The 20,155-nt window shown below is 46.0% G+C and overlaps 1 protein-coding gene across 1 annotated transcript in view; it reads right to left on the reverse strand.

The window, feature by feature from the left end:
• The window catches only part of Notch2 (notch receptor 2), a 138,332-nt gene that overhangs the window by 68,602 nt on the left and 49,575 nt on the right, over positions 1-20,155 (reverse strand). Inside the window, exons 3-4 of the mRNA XM_055603705.1 lie at positions 10,122-10,381; positions 8,108-8,443 (exon numbers count right to left, since the gene is read on the reverse strand). Coding sequence (XP_055459680.1) covers positions 8,108-8,443; positions 10,122-10,381 — 596 coding nt within the window. The remainder of the gene's footprint in view (positions 1-8,107; positions 8,444-10,121; positions 10,382-20,155) is intronic.

Raw genomic sequence — 20,155 nt, forward strand, 5'->3', positions numbered from 1 at the left:
TGTTCTTCTCCTGAAGACGACATTGCTGGCGTTCCTTCTGTCTCCCAGATGTTCCCCTGTTCTGAAAAGTAACTCTAGAATATCAATCTGTACCCCAACTGCCTGTGGGGTGCTTCTCTGTCATTTTTACCTAGCTTTTTTCCTTCTTTTCCTACCAAACCTCTGAAATAAAAAAGAGAGGCGTTGTCAGTTCTAAGAAGACTGTCCACTAGGCACCTACCTGAAGCTCGGTGTTAACGGACAATTAGATTCCCCTCATCCAGATTTCCTCATTCAAGCCGTCACTGTGTGTTACACTAGGTAATGGGGTACCAGAGAGTGACAGGCAGAATCCCAGTTTGTGGGGCACAGACTCCAGTCACACCTTGCTCTTTTCTCTCCTTACCACAAGCCGCTATGGAGTCTGCATTCGATTTGCTGTGCTGGACCATGGCTGGTTATCTAACTACGTGAGAGTCATGTGAATGAGTTTAAATCAAGTAGACAAAAACACTACCCAGAAATGACCTCATGGAAGATAGAAATACTGAAAAGCTAGGGTGGGAAGGACTGTGGAAACATACACTTAGATTTTTTTTAATTATCAAATTACTCCTATTTCTATCACATGGAAGTCTTACAAATGGACCCATGCACAAGAAGATGTCGAATTGCTTAAGCACACCTCTAAGTGTGATAAAGTGTGTGTGTGTGGGGGGGGGGTCCTGACTACAGCTCTACCACGTAGCAGCTGCTGATGGGAGCTTAGGCCCGAATTTCTGAAGCTGTTCTTTAAAAAGGTTCTGGTTAGCCTTTTAGTGGGAGCAGGGGATGGCCTACACTACCAGAACTTCTGTAGCCAGGTGATGCTTCAGAATTTGGTATGGTCTGGTCCCGGTTGGCGTTTTTTTGTCAATTTCACACAAACTAGAGCTCTCTAGGAACAAGATTCTTAATTGGGAAAATGCCTCCCTAAGATTGGCATGTAAGCAAATCTGTGGGGCATTTTCTTGTCAATGATTTGATGTGGGAAGGCCTAGTCCACTGTTGGGGGCACCACACTTATAAGGCAGTCCTCAGGTGCATAAGAAAGCAGGCTGAGCAAGCCAGGCAGCAGCCTTCCTCCACAGTCTCTGCTCCAGTTCCTGTCTTCAGGTTCCTGCCCTGATTTCCTTTGATGCTGGGCGGTGATGTGGAAGTATAGGCCAAACTTGCTTTTGTTAATGGTGTTTCATTACAGCATCAGAAACCCTAAGAAAATCATCATCTCCCTGATTTCATCTCTCATGAAAAAGACTAAATACTGTTGAATAAGGTAGCAGGCTAGTGGCAATGCCCTTGTAGTTCAGGGGGAAAGAATAGAAACTGGGACCTTGACATTGTAGTAACCAGCGTTACAACTCACTGAATTTGCCAATCTTGCAAATTAAGAAACAGAAGCATTGTAACAAAGCCATAGGACACAGGAGAAACAATGTTGTCATAGCTGGTCATTTTCAAGACGGTTTGTCCTCATCAATTGGTAAGCAGGGGAGAAGGAGATGGTGGGGGTGGAGGGAGTTGAATTCAGTTTGTTAAAAGCCTAGGCTCAGACTCCTGTGGCAGCTCTCAGCCTCGCCACACAGTCAGGAGGACCCGGCACAGCACCTCCTCCTTCATTCCAGTGGAGAGAGACCTAGGAGCATGCTCTACCTGTCCATGAGTGCCACGTGAAGAGCACTTAATTTAACCAATCAGATGTCACGAGTGCAAGGATGAACTTCACCTTACATACCTATAAAACTTAATTCAAAAACATGTAAGAGGCCTTGACCAGCAGTTCTCAACCTATGGGTCATGACCCCCTTAGGGGTCAAAAGACCCTTTCAAAGGGGTCGCATATCAGATATCACATATACCAGATATTTATATTACAATTTGTAAAGTAGCAAAGTTACAGTAATGAAGTAACGATGAAAATAATTTTATGGTTGGGGATACCTACAACATGGGGAACTGCGTTAAAAGGTCACCGAGTTAGAAGGTTGAGAACCACTGCTCTAGATGAAGGTGATGAGATCTGATAGACTAAGATCAAAAAGAAGGAGAGGAGAACCTCCCCTATCAGTGGACTTGGGGAGTGGCATGCATACAGAAAGGGGAGGGAGGGTGGGGTCGGGAGGGGAGGGGGGAGGGGCTTATGGGGGGATACAAAATGAATAAAGTGTAATTAATAAAAAAAATATTGGGGGAGATAGGAGTGGATCTCCCTCACTTAAGCTAAGCAAAGCTTGCTGAAATATGACCAAAACCATAGGCAGCAAAAGAAAAATAGAAAAATAGATTTCCTCAGAACATCTAAGCAGCAAGAGAGAATGGGAAGCCCACAGAACGGGAGAGAATACATGTAAGTCACACACACAGTAAGACTTGTAGCTAGGAGATTTTTCAGAACTTATACAGCTTAATAAAAAAATACAAATAACCCAATCACAAGATTATAAAGGCTCAGTGGACACTCCCAAATAAACACACACACAGTAAGCATGCGGTCTGCTTCTTACCACTGTAGGCCACTGCGCTGAATCAAAACAAGAAAGCTAACTTCACACCCATCTGGGCTGTCGTAATCCAAAAAGCAGATGGTGACAACTGCCGACACAGATGTGGAATCCTACCTCACTACTGGAAGGAGTGTGGATCAGTGTGGCTGCTTTTGGAGGCACTGTGAGTCTGGCCAATCCTGAAAGGCCACTCAACAACTCCACTCCCAGATAGAGACCCACAGAAACTGAAAACACAAAAACATGCTCAAGAGCATTCACAACAGAACACAGGAGTCAGAATGTCAGTGACTGAGAAATACAATGTGGCAAGACTGTGTAAAAGAATAGTAGCCAGCAAGGAAAGAAAAGGCATGCCAATGCATTCTACAATGTTATAAAACACCAAAGTCATGCTGAGTGCATGGGACCATGATAGGCAAATAGAGCCCCAAAGTCCATCAACAATCTCCAAGTGCCGGAGAGAGTCAGGAAGAATGGAGGCATATAGTAGCCGGTACGTGGTTCTTCTGCAGCATGAAAACAATACAAAATCGATTGTGGAGATGGTGATACGTATCTGTAAGTCTACTCAGTAAGAGCCACCGAACTGCACATTTACAAGAGGAAATTGTATGGTTTGTAAAATTATATCTCAATAAACCCGTTAGTCTAGGGAACACATGAGCTCATACTATTTTGCATCAAGGGGATTAGAGCATCCACCAGAGCCCATCTCCTTGAAGCCTCTTCTATTATAAATGTGGACGCTCAGGGCCACTGGGCTGGGCTCACTAGCCTGGGCTCACTAGCCTGGGCTCGCATGGCCAGCGAGCAGCCAGGAAACAGAGCACCAGTTTTAGTCAGTGTGTTTTACGAGACCAACCCAGTGCCTCCCTTTAACAACCTGAAAAACCAATCTTAGGTCAAAAGTGCCCAGAGCTGAGCAAACTCAAGCCACATTTGTTCCTCCCCCAATTAAGACATGATTAATGATTTTAAAATAAAGATACAAAGGCAAATAATCACCTTACAGTAAGAAAAGATCTAGAACTCCTTCTGAAAAGGGCTAGCAAATTCCTGGAAGAAACTGTCTATCCTGAACTCAGGGAGGGACAATAAATTATAGCCATCATTTCTTAAAAATATCTCAAGTTTGTAGGAGGAAGAGTCACACACTGTTCAGATGTTGGTGGACGGCTGTCACAGTCACAGAAGGACTCACACAGACCCACTGAAAGGAATCCACTGCTGAAAGCCAACTCACATCCTTAAAAGGCCAAAAGGAGAAAATTAAACTGAGAAGGGCCCTTCTAAGACGTGCCTTTATGAAACTGTGGGCCACTCTGCTGAGCAACACTTGCTGTGATAGCCAGGTGGGCGGGGTCTTTGAACTCCCCCTCCCGTTCAGTCAGCAGCTCTCTCAGGACAGAGGGTGGTGTCCCATCTTCAGGCCCTCTGTGTGGGGGTGGAGAGCAGCATGGAGGAAAGGAGACGGAAAGAGATAGATGGCACTCAGATCAGACTGGGAGTCTTCAGGGATGGTGAAAAGGTGGGACTATGAAGCTGGACAAAAACAAAAAAGACACCTTCTTCTTCCTAGAAAAAGTCTCACAAAAGCGAAGGTGTGGGTGTGATCAGAACATGCAAGAGGACACCACGTGTCCCTGAGTGCAAAAATGCTAGCGGGAATGACTTGAGCTCTGAAACAATAGAGCAGAGAAGCCACACAATGTGTGCGACCTTTACCTAATGTCAGGGCCTTGTACCTTTACAAGAACAAGGTTTCACTGACAGCAGTGAACAGACCTGATGGTGCTCTGAGAAGTCACAGTACAGAGACAAAGAGGAGGAAAGGAAAAAGGGCCATTCCTCCAAGACCTATCCATTTCAGCTGTGAATACTTCTGTTTCACAGGCTGCATCACTTTTGTGGTATGAATTCCTTCCTCGGGTTCTGCAGCACTGCAGTCAACACGGTAACCACAGTACTCCTTGCAGAAAAAACTATACCTTAACCATACAAACATAATCACTAACTTACTTGCTACTCTCCAACTGTCCGAGCTGAAAATACTCCAAAATCATTTTTATCCAGAATTAGAGTGTCCATGGGCAAAAGCTGCCAAACCTGAGGTGCAGGATTCCAGACAGGAAATGAGATCAGTTCCACCCACCATCCTGACATGATGCTATGCTCAGAGTTAGTCGGTCAGGAAGTATTTGGCCTGTTCCATGTGCGGCCTGTTTAGGTGTTTGGGACAGGCATCAGGGAACAAAAGCAAGGACCCTGACCTCGTGCAGAGGAGCAGTGTCGGGCTTCGAAATGGCAGACAATAAACAACATGAACAATGAAGCAAATGACACAGTACAAATTATACAGTAGGAATCTAAGTGTCATAGGAGAAGAAAACAGAAGTGTAGGCCAGGCCGGTAACTAAGGGGCTGGAGGGGACAGTTACCGTTTTAAATAGCGTGCAAAGACCCGAAGTGTGGCTGCAAACAGGGGATGCAGAAAACCGTGACGCACTGCTTTGTGCCCAGCTGACTTGGTTTCCCCAGTGTGACAGCTGAAATAACAATCCGATCACTCCGAGGGTGCTAACCACACAGAGATGGTGGCTGTTATTTTATTGTCCTCTCTTGTACAGAGTAGGGGCAAGGAAAGGAGAGTGAGAAGGCAACTACGTTTAAGAAACAACTCTGAGAAAGGAAGTCTCAGTAGACTATTCCCCAGTGAAACTCGAGAGGACACTCCACAGACCTCGCCTGGGACGGAGGGGAGCATGATGTCTCCCACACTCTGGAAATGCGTACTAACGCACAGAGCTGCAACTTACTCTCCATCTACTCCTTCTTCACATGTGCACAAGCTAGTCACCTGCCTCAGCTCATGCCATCCTGAGAGGCAAGTGCCAGTCTATCAAACCGCCATCTCCTCCCTGCGTGCCATATACCTGGGCTAATTCTAAACAAATACTCGGTGCGTACGACGGGAGTGTCTTCTTTCCCTCATAAAGTAAGCTCCCTTTGATTTTAATCCAAACTGCTCAAAACTTTTAAGGAGACGTCGAACACTCCACAGCAGGCCTGCAAGCAGAGGAGCAGTGTGGCGGGCACCAGGCACACGGAGCTCTGTGGCCGCGGAAATAGCCTGTCTGGGCTCAAGGGCCCTGCCTCTGCACAATCAGCTGCGCAACTCTCATTAAATAACTTACCACACCAGACTTCAGTTACTTCACCAGAGAAAACTCGAAAAATCAGACCTATCTGCAGAGTAAGAGGTGTGTGTACACACAAGCACTCATGCACACATGACAAGCACAGCATGGAACCCAGCCAAACCTCCTCACTCCACCACGCCAGCCCTGGCAGCCCACTGGCTGCGGAATCCCTGGTTATTTCCTTTCTCAAGGAGGAGCTGCTTTTCTCATTTGACGAGCCTTTCCTGGACACTCAGAATTCCCTGAGGTTCTTTATCGTGCCTAGCGGATAACAAGGCAGAACAATGAGAGTGAATAATCACTCTCTCCCAGCTAAAGACTTCCTTTATTGACTTCTCTAACTTCCTGTCAATATCTTGCTGCCAAATCAGCCTCCTGTTCTAGGCAACTATTAAAAGCAATTTTCTCGAAACGGCTCCCAGCCATAAATCACACTAAATTCAATTATGAGCCACTTAGGCCATTACAACATATTAGAATGTTTGTAATATTAAAATATTTGCAAAGGAAGTTGTTTATACTTCCATTTCTGTTTTTAGCTCCTAGAATGCAAACAAATGCAAGTGCAAAGAAAGATATCTTAGTTGTTCCTTCTCCAAGATAATGAGGGTGATAGCAATTCTTAATAAACATTTATTTAGTATCTAGAACGATAGTGTTATCTATTCTTTATTGAAAGAGAAACTAAAGCTGTAAACGTACTTCCTCGTGTCTTGGTTAAGTGGTTGGCTTGACTTAGGGTTCTGAGAGTGTCTCATGGTGCTTGTTGTTATGGGCACAGAACAGTATCGGGAGCACAGCAGTTAGTCAATAAGGTTTTACCCAATAGAATCAGCAAACTGGGTCTAAAGCAGCAGTTCTCGGCCTGTAGGTCCTGACATCCTTGGGGACTGCATATCAAATATTTATATTACAATTCATAACAGTAGCAGAATTACAGTTATGAAGTAGCAATGAAATCATTTTATGATTGGGGTCAGCACAACATGAAGAACTGTATAAAAAGTTCACAGCATTAAGAAGGTTGAGAACCACTGCTCTAGAGAGATGGTTTAATGCTTAAGAAAACTTGCTGGTCTCTGAAAGACACAGGTTCAGTTGCCAACACCCACATGATGGCTCAAAACCATCTGTAACTCTAGTTCCAGGGAATACAATACCCTCTTGTGACTTCCTTGGGCACCAAGTACACATGTGGTATACATACATACATGTAGCCAAAACATTCTTAAACATAAAATGTTTCAAGTAAATAAATTACCATTTGGTTTTATATCACAGATTGACCTTTAACTTCCTAAGATGAAACACACAAGAATATGCGAGCCATATTCTCAACAGCAGAATCTAAGATCCCCACTCGAAGGATGGCTGAGCAACTTCTTTTGATGCAATCCTGCTTGTTTAGCGCATTACACACACACCCCACACACAGTTTTCTTTCTTTTGTTTTTGTGTGAAGGGTATTTGTATAAAAACAAGATCTGTGTTGCTTAGTAATTCATCTGCTCCAGCTGCTTGTGCTCTGTTCCCAATCAAAATTCTTGGTTTTCAGCCTCCTCGTCACTTTTATATGGAGTGAAGCGAACTGGCCAGGCTTGTTCCTTTCTCCCTCTAAGGACCACCAGGCACTGGGGCCCCGACACGACTCCTCTGCGGTTGTGTGTGGACTTAGGGGACTTGAGCAGACAAGAGAGTGGCAAAGTGTTGTGTCTTGATGAGTCTCTCCACGTTGCCACTCAGCTTGTCAGAAAAGACCACTGATTGGCAAAGGTTCTTTCAAAAGTCTCCGGCTTGAGTGTGGGAAGGGCCACCCCCATGTCAAGGCAGAAAGCACCAACCCCTATGTCAAAGTGACAAAGGATGCTCCCTCCATGTAAGGATGGAAAGGGCTACTTCCCCCCCCCCCAGTCAAGAGGGGGACAGAGGAGAGGTAACTGTTCCGTCGGGGGCAGAAGCATAAAGGAGAGCTGATCCTCCAGTCTTGGTGTCACTTTGGCTTATAACACTTTATTAAACACAGACACACATATACACACACTTCCTACTGTGGGGTGCTCACAATTTTCCCCACTCCAGATCTGCCTGGCCCTGGCCCTCCAATTTCTTTTCACTGTTTCTCCAAAAGGGACAATAAACAATTTCCTAAACACTCATCATCATAAACTCTTGACATGTTAAATTACCACCTGCTCTATTTATAGACCACAGTGAGCCCATAAAACCTCTCCCTCCCCAGCAACCCACCCCACACCAAGCTCTCACTTCCCCTTTTCCCTGCTTTAGGACACTTCCTAAAGGAAGATCTGAGCCACAGGCAGCCTCCACCTCCGTCCTGAGGTTGATTTGTCCCCATTCCCAGAAGCCTACGGAACTCCTTACCTGGAAGGCAGTTGCATTCAAAAGTGAAGTCACCAGTCTGACGGCAGGTGCCTCCATTGACACAGGGCGAGGGCGCACAGGGCACGTAGGGGCTGTCACAGTGCTGGCCTGTGAAGCCCTGGGGGCACTGGCACCGGTAGGAACCGGGAAGGTTGAGGCAGGTGCCACCATGTTGGCAGCGTCCTGGGCTGTCACACTCGTTGATGTCGGCATCGCACTTCTGCCCTGTGAGGCCTGCAGGACACCTGCAGGAGAACTGGCTGGCCACAGAAGTACAGGTGCTTCCATTTGCACAGGGATGAGACAGACAGGCATCTGTCCACTGGCACAGCTTCCCTACGGGGAAGGTGACAGAGCTCAGTACCACTCATGGGGGGAGCCAGTCCCACACTCAGCAGCTCCCTCTCCCAGCCAACAGGTGACAACGGGTGCCTACACAGAGACCCCCTGACTTCACAGTTTACAGATCGCTTGAGTGTCACCTCGAGATCTTCAGGTGTTTTCGGGAAGCTCCCTGAGGTCACTAGGTGAGGCTCAGACTCGGTGAACAGAGCACAGAGGGACTGAGCCAGACACATGAAGCCAGTGCCACAGGGTCTGCGTCCACCTGCTCCACGACACCCCCAGTCATTCCTGAAGCCGCTCCTTCGCTGGGATGTCAGCTGCCTTTTCGTTTACCTAGGGAGCTCTCCCTTATACTAACAGCTCTATTCAACATCTGCCGCCCGCATCAAACCATCCTTGATGCCTACCCACAAGGGTGTCATCTCCTTCAAGCACACTGGCTATCACAGCCACAAGGCTGAGCCCCCACAGCGGGCGCTCAACCTTGCTGCTGAATGAGTAGAACTTACATTCTTCATACTAGATTACCAAACTGACTAATTAATTAATTAATTAATTAATTACTGATATTGATTATATGATGTATAATATACACTTATGTTATATATTGGCTATTAATCATAGTGCATAAATAATAATAAATAACAGATTATTTAATTTTAATGTCAATTTAAGTTACTAAATTGAGCTCTTAGATGACAGAAACAAGTCAATGCTACATATTTCTTTAAACACAACAGCTCCAGTCTAATTTTCTGAGTACTTTTTTCATTTGGGCTTATAGATTTCTAGAACTGTTGTTTTAGTGTCTCTGGCAAAAGCCAAAATAACAAATAAATCTTTTTTTTTTTTTTATCAAGTTGAGGGGAGAAAAGTTTAAAAAACCAGAAAAGCCAGTCCTTGAATGTGAAAAGGACCCTTTTCCTTTCTCCTCCTCCACCCCTTAAAACTCTCTAAATATAGAGGATACACTGACAGCTCATCCTACAAATTAAGAAGTGGAAGATAAAAAGATTCCCAATGCCTCAATATAGAAAATGTTTTAGAATTTTATTCTTGAATTAGTTTCTTTCTATATTTTGTAAAGCATCTCACATATTTCATGTCCTTTTAATCATATTTTTAATCTTTTATTTGCCTAAAACAGCTAGCACTCATCTATGAATGGGTTTTTAATGTCCCTGAGACTTTCCTCGTGGTCCACCTTTTACCATAGTGCAGAACGTACACTGGAGCTGGGGGACTCTAAGGTGGTGGTCTGAATGGGAAATGTTCCTCGCAGGCTCCAGCACCTGAGTACTTGGTCCTCAGCAGGCAAGTGCTGTTTGGGGCGGTCATAGAGGAAGCAAATCTCTGAGGGCAGGCTGTGAGTCTGCAGCTTCACCCACTTCCACTCTGTTGCTTTGTTCTGTGGCTGAAAAGTCACCAGCAGCCAACTTTCTGATCTGACCGCCTGCTGTCTGCTGCCATGGCTCTCTAGTGACTATGGACCATTCCTCTGGAACCGCAAGCCAGAATAAACTCCTTCCCTATGCAGCTTTGATGGCGGTGAGTTGTCCCTGGGGTGAGAGGTAACTACCGCACCTGAAGGGGGCGGCACTAACACCTCGATGTGCGCGGTGAGGGCTGCCTCTGAGAAGGGAGTGGGCCCGGGCTGACCCCCCCTTACCTGTAAAGCCGACTTGGCAGGTGCACTCGTAGGTGTCCCGGCTCAGCATGTGGCAGGTGCCCCCATTCTGACAGGGCCGGGACACAAAGCAGGGGTGAGAGGTCGGGTACTGGCAGTCCTCCCCTGTGAATCCTGGAGCACAGTGGCAGGTGGCTTTCCCCAGCATGGCCTGTATCACACAAGTACCCCCATTCTGACAGCGGTTTTTCTCGCAGGGGTCTCGATGCTGACAATATTCTCCCAAGAAGCCCTCTGGACATCTGCATTTAAAAAAAAAAAAAAAAGAGTCCATGAAAAACACCTGGCGCTTTGGAAGTCCAAAGACTAGCAAATGATGCGGTACGTGCGAGGAAACATTCAAGTGTGACTGAGGACAGCTGAAGGGACAACCTGCAAACTCCCTGACCACAGGAGAAGGGTGCTCGGAGAACTCATTAACTTCCCGAGCCCACACGAGTCCTGGCAGGTAACAGAAGACTACGTGTGTGATCCAGCAGGGTCTGCTTCAGCTGGCCAGCAAGGCCCTTCCTCGGAGGTGAAATACACCCACAGACCTGCCCACGACGCACAGAGCACCGTGCACACCTGCCTCCTTCGTGTCGGTAACTTTCTCATTCTGACGAGGCAGCTGACAGGACTAAGACAGTCTCATGAACACAGACACACTCAGCCCTCTAGACTTTCTAGTTTTAACATATGTGCCCCTTTTCAAGTGAGAACTGAGAAACAGCAAGTTAATTCTCTCTCTGTTCTGCATGTGGCTCTCTGGATTACATTCAGGAAGCTGAGACAGAGACAGAGAAGGAAATGAAGGTTCAGGAAGGGTTCAAAGAGACATTGTACATGTTTATGTATAAGCAAATGGAAAACACAGGGCATAATTAAGAGTGCACAGAATATCTCAAGTACCACATAAACAAGTGTGTATAGCAGGGAAATGATTCAAGAGTTACGCTCCTGATGAGCATGATGACCTATCTTCAACCCCAGGGCTTGGGAGGGAAAAGCAGAGGGGCAGGGGTTCAAGGCCATCCTAGGCTACATGCTGACATCAAGGCTAGAGAGGACTATGTGAGCTCCTGGTTCAAAGTAACTTTTCCCCATATTTTCCAAGTCAGAGCATCGAGAAACCATTCCTCTTAATTCAGAGGACACACAACAACCCCAAACCATGCCCATCTCTTATAACCGTGTTCTCTAAACAGCATCTGGGAGGATGGAGACTCTTACTCTCAATGGGAAAGTTGTTTGAAACCACTAACGACTGTAAAAGGAACATAAAGACTTTGCTTCCGATGATAAGGTTTGCTGTTTGGCTGGAGTCCCTGATACCTGATTAACCTATTTGTTCATTTTACTTTTCAGAGGTTAGGAAAGTGATCTAGAAGTCTGTACCACCATTACCTAAATTACCTTGAACCAAACTAAACCTAAACCTTTACCCTCATCCAGCTCCTGCCATGTGTTCCCTGGTGACCTGAAGCATCGAAGCCATGCTGAATTCCTTCCCGTTTCTGCCGAGCATACCCAAGACACCTCATTAGCCACAGGGTCTTCAAGAAAATGAGGAAGGCACGCTATCAGGGAACTAAGACAACATGCTCAGAAGAATTGCGCAGTAGCTGTAACGACTGGTGGAGACAGCGGCTGTAACAGGGACAGTGTGGTGATGTAACCAGCCAAAGCCTCCCAGCCCTTCCCAGAATCGTGCACGGGAAGTGTGGCAGAAGAGGAGAAGACAGGACCCTTGAGCTTCTTCATCAGTAGGTCACTCTCCAGAATGTCTGGCAGGGAGCAGAGTTCACAGTGATGAAACTAGCAAACCGGCTGAAGACAGTGAGGGCACTTCAGAAGGGGAAAGGTCTTGTCAAGAGGCAGGTGGCGGGGCTGGAGAGATGGCTCAGTGGTTAAGAGCACACTGTTCTTGCAAAGGACCCAAGTTTGGTTCCCAGCACCCACATAGGGCAGCTCACAATTGCCTGCAACTACAACTCCAGAAGAATCTCACATGTATGTGCCCACACACAGATACACACAGACATACAATGAAAAATAAACTAGTTAATTTTAAGAAGTGTCCAGGTGCCAAAACCTTGGGTTGACTGAGTTCTCCTCACTAACATCTTCAAGAGTTAAGAAGGCTATTTACACTGTGTGAGAACCAAGCAAACTCTAGTATGTGAAAAAAAGACTGTGAATATTAAAATGCTCAGCAAATGAAAACCATTTTTCTCTCCATGCTTGCTAAGGAAAATATGATGCCTTATCCAAATCACAGCTTGATTTGACAATAGACCGGGGAACTTTGCTGGGTTTCTTTTTTCATAAATAGAGGCACTGAGAACACCAAAGTGGCTAAAATTAACCCTGAGAGGGATTATTAAAAGCACTTGCAGCTTATTCAAGAAATGTGTTGTGGAAGCTGCTAAGAAACTCCATCCCACCTCCCACTCGCAACAACAGGCCTCTAGGCATCAGGCCTGTTGATCCTCCGGGGTGGGAACCATGTACCCTGTGAATAATGGCATGCCTCTAAACCCAGGAGGGCTCTGCCCAGCTCCATTCCTCAACTGTTACACCACCCCCAGAACTGCCATGTGGCATTGGCTGAGGAAATGCAAACTCATTTAAATGTCAGCATCATAAATATACAATGAAAACAAGGTTCCCAGGAAAACAAAAATGGACCAACATGAAAGTTTTGGGACCTCAAAGATGCATTTCTGAATTCTCTGTTTCTAGGGTTTAATCCAAATGGTTGTTTCCTACCAAGTATGGAAAATAAGTTTCAACTGAGTAGCCATGTTAAAGAAGCCAGCAATAGTGGAAAAGAGCAAGGCATGGCTTAGGGGTCTGGTGAGGCCCATTTCTGTATCGCCTATAAATTATGAATGGTTTTTACATTTGCAGATGCTTAAAAAACTTGGAAAATAAGATTCTGTGGCACTTGGAAAATATATAAATTCAAATTTCCGCATCCATAAATAGCCCCATTGGAGCGCTGCCATGCTTGCTCATTTGCAGATGGCCACGGCTGCCACAACAACAGACTGGAATATTTGCAGTGAGACCACATGGCCCACAAACATATCCAGCCCCTGGAACTGAGCAGCAGTTTGCCAATTCCTCAGCAGAGAAGACATGGGGCCTATTAATAGCATCCAATATGCTTATTAATCATGACATTAATGATGATGAAGGATAGGCATTCTACTAGTTTTCCACACACACACGAAAAATTAAACGTACTCATTAAATGTTCGAGCAAACACTTAGCACATGCTGACGATGCGCCAGACATTTTCTTAGTAGTCATGGATACACGGAGGTCAGCATCCAAGGACTCAGCCATAGGTCAAAAAAGTCCGGGTTAGGCAGGGCTGTGTCTGTACCGGCCACCCTCGGCTGCTTCCCCATTCCCTAGATACAGAGCTTGACAGCCATTTACCTAACACTTACACTGTGTTAACCATTAAGGGTAATGTGCGGGTGGCTTAAGGTAGGAGGATATGCACGGGTTGAATAAAATACACTATGTGACTTTATATAAAGGCTCTGTGGGATTCCTGGAGCCAGTCACCAACTGACATGAAGGAACAACTGTGCCAGGAAAACCTCTATGCTCATGAATGTAAATTCTAGCAGATAACAAAACAAAAAAGTAAAAGATACATGGGACAGAAGAGAAAGTAACTCAGAAAGGAATGCTGGGCTGGGGAGATGGCTCAGCAGGTAAGAGCACAGACTGCTCTTGCAGAGGACCAAGCACCACATGGTCAGTCACGATAACTCCAGTTCCAGGGACCCAGCACCATCTTCTGACCTCCATGAGCACCAGGCAGTTGGAGGCAGAGGCTAGGGAAAGAGAGACATTTCAACTTTCAATAGAAAACCTGAGGCAGGTGACTGAGGGAAAGTGTGCAAGAAAGAGGGACACGGAGCACAAAGGCCCTAAGGTCGGAAGCAACCCTACCCTACTTAAGGAATGGCAAGGGACCCGATATTGCCATGCCAAAGTGGATAAAGGATAGAGACAGAGGGAAGCTGTATTGCCAGCAAGGACACAAAGCCTTTAGTGCCTGTGAAAGGTTAGAGCTTTCCTGAGTCAGTCCGGGGATGATACACAGCAGAGTTAGGCCTCTAAAATCCACGGATAGAACACATTCTAACTAGACCTAGTTATTGATGGAGAGGTGATTTCTGAGTTGTAATGTCCTGGGCTTGCCATTACTGTGTCTTCACTTTTATCTTAAGCCATGTGTAGGTCTCCTTTAACCTGCCTTCTCCACTACCACCCATTTCCCTTCCTTTCTTCAAAGGCATCTCCATTTACAAACAAGCTTCTCCAACTTACTGAGCATAGTCCTCTTCCTTCTCCATCCACTTCTTATTCCTCATAACACAGGAGTCACCTAGCCTAGCTGTCACCACATTCACCTTCTGAAGGGTTGGACTTGCTGGGCTTAGCTGAGATCGCACAGTTCACGGAAAGGACCTCCCTGTTCCCACTGGAGGCTCTCCTGGTCAGTGCCAGCACCATCTGGCATGTGGCCCTGTCTCACAGGTCTGGTGAAATTAGTCTGCCTTTTCCTCATCCATTATGGCCACTTTCAATTCAAGTCTGGGCTGCAGTGCTCTTCTCTCTTGTAAGCATTTAATGTTTGTGGCTGTTACAGGGACTTAAATGTAACAGACTCCAAAAGGCACCACTCTTTGTCACTGGTTCAGCTGTCTAAACCATGTACCCGCCTTGGTATGTCCTGCCAATGGCTTAAAAAGAAACATTGGGAAAATATCATTTTCCCATGAAACTTTTAAGTCTTCTAATTTTCTAAGGATCCTATTCATAATTCGAAGTCACTTTTATTTAATCCCTCTAAGTTATACATAATTACCATGTTCTGACAAGCCTTGTTAACTGAATTCCTGTAATGCTTATCACTCATGTTCACAGTTTCTTTCTTGATAGTAGTTCTGATCATCTTTTAAGCCTCAGGCCAGACATCTTGTTGCTGGCTGTTTTCCCACCTCCACAAATCCTTGAATAACAGAACCTAAGAGCACCAGAAGGTAATTTCTATCAAATGGCATAAGCATTTCTAAAATATCCCTAAGAGGCAATAACCGGTCTCTGCTTGCACACACCTGCAGCGACTGCAGGACTTTAGTAACTGTTCCTGTGTTGCTGCTCCCACTTTGGAACCAGCCCGCCTGGACTGCACATCTGGCTCATCATTTGGGCACTATGGATTCTCAGGCACAGCGGTGGCCCTCCCTGATCTTTCCATCATTACAGCACTAAAAACACTGTACAGCGAACGGTAAATACTGTGTGTTTGTTAAGTAAAATTACAGGTTTGTGGCTTCAACAGTTTTCAGTCTTTCCATTATAAGATATAGCTTTCTTTAAAATTCTGCCGCACATGCAGGTGGACTCTCTCTCTCTTTCTCACATATGCCACGCACACCATACATATCATACACATACATGCCACAGTAACTGAAAGCATATGTTCATACCAGCATTCTTCATATAAAAATTGTTCATATGTTCATACCAACATGATTCATAATAGCTGAAGGCAGAAATAGCCCAACTACCCATCTTCTGATGAGTAGAGAAATAATATCTATCATATCCATGCAATAAAATATTATTTGGCCATGAAGAAGATGGGAGTCCTGACACATTCTACAAGAGACAAGTCTTGAAAATATTATGCTAAGAAGCCAGACCCAAACAGCACAGATGTGATTCTGTTCCTAAGAGACATGCACAACAGCAAATCCACAGACACGATGCAGATGCTTGCTGCCTGGTCCACAAACCTACGTCAGCCACCTATTTCTTAAACGTCCACTGTTATGGACACAAAGAATCTACTGTTCATTTTCCACACAGATAGTAAAACAGGGTGAAGCCGGGAAAGAACAAAGCGCAGTAGGACAGATTCCATCCGAAAGGCCACCTTAACAGCCTCTCTCCCTGAAACAGCCAGCCAGGCCCTGCCTCTAACAGACACAGCAGCCTGGTTTTCTTATCATGGAGCAGGGACGTGAATGGCAGTTCCCATCTATGGTTTATCTGCGATGGCTGCAGCTCGGGCTGCCTCCCCAGTAATACAGGGCAGAAATTTTTCCCAAGTGAATAGACACCCATCCTGAGAAAAGCCAAAAGCAACGACAAGCTTCGTCAGCTTCAAAATGACTAAAGTCTGAGGAAGAAATAGTGCTCTTTTTCTGCTCACCCCGTTTTCCCCACCAAAGGCTCTAGCAGCAGGGTGAGCCCAAATTGTACCCAGGCTGCACTGCAGCTCTTTTTGTTTTTGTTTTTAGGAGTTTTATTTTATCTTTGGTGAGGATTTGGCCATTAAAAACAACAACAAAGCAAAAACCCTACCACACACAAGAGAGAGGGGCATACTTCACAGGACAGCAATTTCAAAATCATGAGTTTTCAAGAACTGTACAGAATGTGGGATGGAGGGGGAAAATGTCTCCTGTGGGCTGCGTTGCAATGCAGCTGCTACTCATTAAAGCTCCTCTTGACTCCCTCTGGGCTAGTTTCCAGCAGAAAATTCTTTAAACAGAACTCAGCTTTCAACCCACTTTCTTCTTGCTCTGGGCCTCTCAGCCCTCCACTCCGCAGTGGCAGCCTGCCTCTGCTGAGCTCAGGAGGGGGAACTGTCATTAAGGTAAATGGGGGGAGGCCAACAGAACCCACAAACCAAATTAAGCGCCGGCCAGTAACAAAGGTCTACAGTTTGAAGGGCCCCAAATCAGACTGTTCTCTCCTGTGACCACGATGCCAGCCAGGTTTCCTGCCACCACCACCACCACCCACCCCTCCCCTGTTCCCGTTCGCCTGTTAAAGTAGATAAAAAAATAATTGCTAACAGCCGAAGCCAGCAGTAACCAGTGAAAGTTCCTATTTAACTTTCAATTCCCAAAGCCAGGCTGAAAACATCTAGGTGCCCCCAAAGCACTTGGACTCCAGTCTAAACGCTCCAGCTGCACTGGGTAACCTCCGCACTTCCCTCATTTCCAGAACTTCGCCCATGCCTCAGTAGACCCTCAACCCTCTTCCCTCTGTGACCCTGTGCGAAGGCGACTAGCTGGGCTGTGTTCGCTGCTGACGTGGCTGTTGTTGCCGTTTCCCTAGCTCAGAGTCACAGTTAACTGCCTGGTAGGAGGGAGAAAATGGAAGCCACCCTATCTTGTTCATTCTTCCCACCATCCCCACGCCCACTAGCCCCCTGCTGCTCCTTCCAAAGAAAGGGAAACAGTATACCTTACTCAGTAGGAAGGGGAAGTACTGGTGTGCAGAGCAGAGCCTCAAACGGGCTGTTTGTGGTAAAACATGCTTTCTAGGGCCTTCTTAGTTTGATGTAAAGGAAACAAAGACCAGTATATTATCAACCCTACACACACACACACACACACACTCACATCTAACACACAAAGACTACCAAACACTGCGGGGCAGGCGTGTTTTTTTTTTCTTCTTCTATGTAAATCTGCTTCCTGGACAGCACATTTCTTCCTTTTTTGTACGAGTATTTCAGAAAATGTTAATCTTGATTCCCACATTAGCTGAATGCTTCCAAATTAAAAGTTTCCCACAGGAAAAAACAGCAAGGGGAGCTGGGAGGTGGACTGTCTTCTGGAACCCCACCTCGTTCGATTCTCATGTGTTCACGTTTTTCCACCCCCTCGTCTGAATGAAGCAATAAACACACCGAGTCTAATAAATCCGAACTGAAGAGGCTCAAGTGGCGCAGCCTCAGAACCATTCATTCACAGCACTGCTCCTCGCGGTCGGAGGCTGAAACAGGGAGCCCCGCCGATGGAAAGCCATGCCTTATTTACACAGGACCTTTGTGAGTGCGGTATCTTCCAGCTGACAGTCTGAGCTCATTCATCAGAGCTCCGAGACTGCGCTGAGCACCCAGGCTCTGCCACGGCCTTCTGGAAGATGGAATGGGGACACGCAAACAATGCTGAGCCCCGTGTCGCTGCTGGAGCAGAAGGTGGCTTTCCCCACATCTTCTTGGACATAATCAGTCCTTCACCATATGCCCTGGACCCTGAAAAAATATTCACATGTGACTGAAACACAACAGACACTCTCTCATCATATGAGTTTACAAAAAGCAACTTCCACCGTAACAGACAAACTGGGTGCGAGGAGATGCCTGTTGCTCTGTAACCGCCACAAAGCACTCCTAACGCCACTGAGTTCTATCTGGTCCATATCTGAGTGTGTAAGCGATGCCGTTAGGATTACCCTAACAATCTGTTTGCGTGACTTTTCCAGTTCTGCTGATGAAACCAGACCTTGCCAGTGCTATGTAAGCCTCAAACACTGCACCATGCCCAAGCCCTGGGAAGATCCCTGAATTCCTAGCGGACTTTGACCTGATGCATTGTTTTCAAACAACCATCTCAAGACAGCTTTTCTTCATGGGCCATATTTTCTTTGGACTCAGCTTCTTCCAGCTCAAAGAACGTGCTACAGTCCACCATTGCTCACACCAGCCCTGTGCACATGGCAGTCACAGCCCCACTGTCTCCACCCTCTTGTCACAACCATGCCCTAAAATTCCTTCAAGCCTCAGCTTAAGTGTCATTTCCTGCTGGGCAGGGTGGCCCATGCCGCCTATACTTGCACTTGGGAGGCTCCAACGGTAAGACCCTGTCCCTGCTCCCCAAAAGAAAAAGGGGAAGAGGAGGAAGAGGAGGAGGGGATGCTACAGGAAGAAGAAAGGGGAAGGGGATGAGAAAAGGGAAAGGGAAGGTTTGGAAGGGACATCCCCACTTCATGTTCCCATAAATATGACATATTGCATTAGCCTTTACTATACTTATTTCTTTTCCCTGATAGACAGCAATAATTCTCTACTATCCCCCATGTGTCAAACACAGTGACCAGCATATGGAAGTCATTCAGCAGCTGGACGCCTGCATTCTCACCAGACGCCAAAGGGCATGATGCAAGGGTCCACATAATCTTTACAACTTAAAGACTCTAGACTTCAATTACACTGGAAGTTTGGGAAACACTGGGTTGAGCTATTTACCTAAAGGATTTTTAAGCTAATTAAGTTTCTTGGTACACAGAACACCTATCCCTTAAGCTTCATAAACCCAAGACTATTTATTCAAAGCCACCCAACCCCATATGGAGTAGATTTCCTTAAATCACATTTTTCTGCTATATGTAAAGTTACACAGCTTCACAGGGAGACATGTCTATCTTCCACACACCAACTCTCACATACAGCCAATAGTGGCAGTACCTGTGTAAGAGGCTCGTGCTGCATTGCTGTGCCTGAAAGCAGGCACCAGCTAGCACCAGCTCTGCTTCTGGGGTTGGCTGAGGTTGCACACCTCTCAACGACACTTTTAAGAGCAAACACAATTATTAAAATTATCACTGTCACAACTGCCATCCCCAAAACTTGTCCACACAAAGGATAAGTTTTGTAGCATTTATATCCACTGACATTTACTACTTTGATAGTAATGAGAACAATCATTTGCCAAAGAAAAATGTGTGATTTTCACTTCTTTGAATTATGTCTCTCCTTTGTTTGGTAGAACCCTGGGCCGTAATCCAGCCCAGACCATCTCAGCTTGGAAACTGGCACCAACCAAGAGCTGACACCAGAGGGATCGAGCATGATTCCCTGTTGTGATCGCAGCTCATCTGCTTCAAGAACTCCCTCTGCATGTTAACACAACACACATGAAAACAGTGGCTCTTCTGGCATCTGCCCCTTCTCCTGGAAAAACAGGAAGTTTTCCAGTGGCCCTTAGGCCCTAAGGCGGGTTGGCACACACTTGTCCTCAGGAGAAATCTCTGTGTGGATCATCAGCACAGTAACTATTGCTGGTGACATTCTTGATGGGCACATAAGGTGGCGCCTGGCCGGTAACACGTGCTATCTAGAACTCTAAGGAACTCTGCCAATGCTTACGCTGAAGGCAGGACAGCATTGACATGGTAAAGGCAAAAATGCTTACGGTTTGGG

Source organism: Psammomys obesus, unplaced genomic scaffold, assembly GCF_907164565.1.
Source record: "Psammomys obesus unplaced genomic scaffold, mPsaObe1.curated_primary_1811, whole genome shotgun sequence".
Taxonomy (NCBI): domain Eukaryota; kingdom Metazoa; phylum Chordata; class Mammalia; order Rodentia; family Muridae; genus Psammomys; species Psammomys obesus.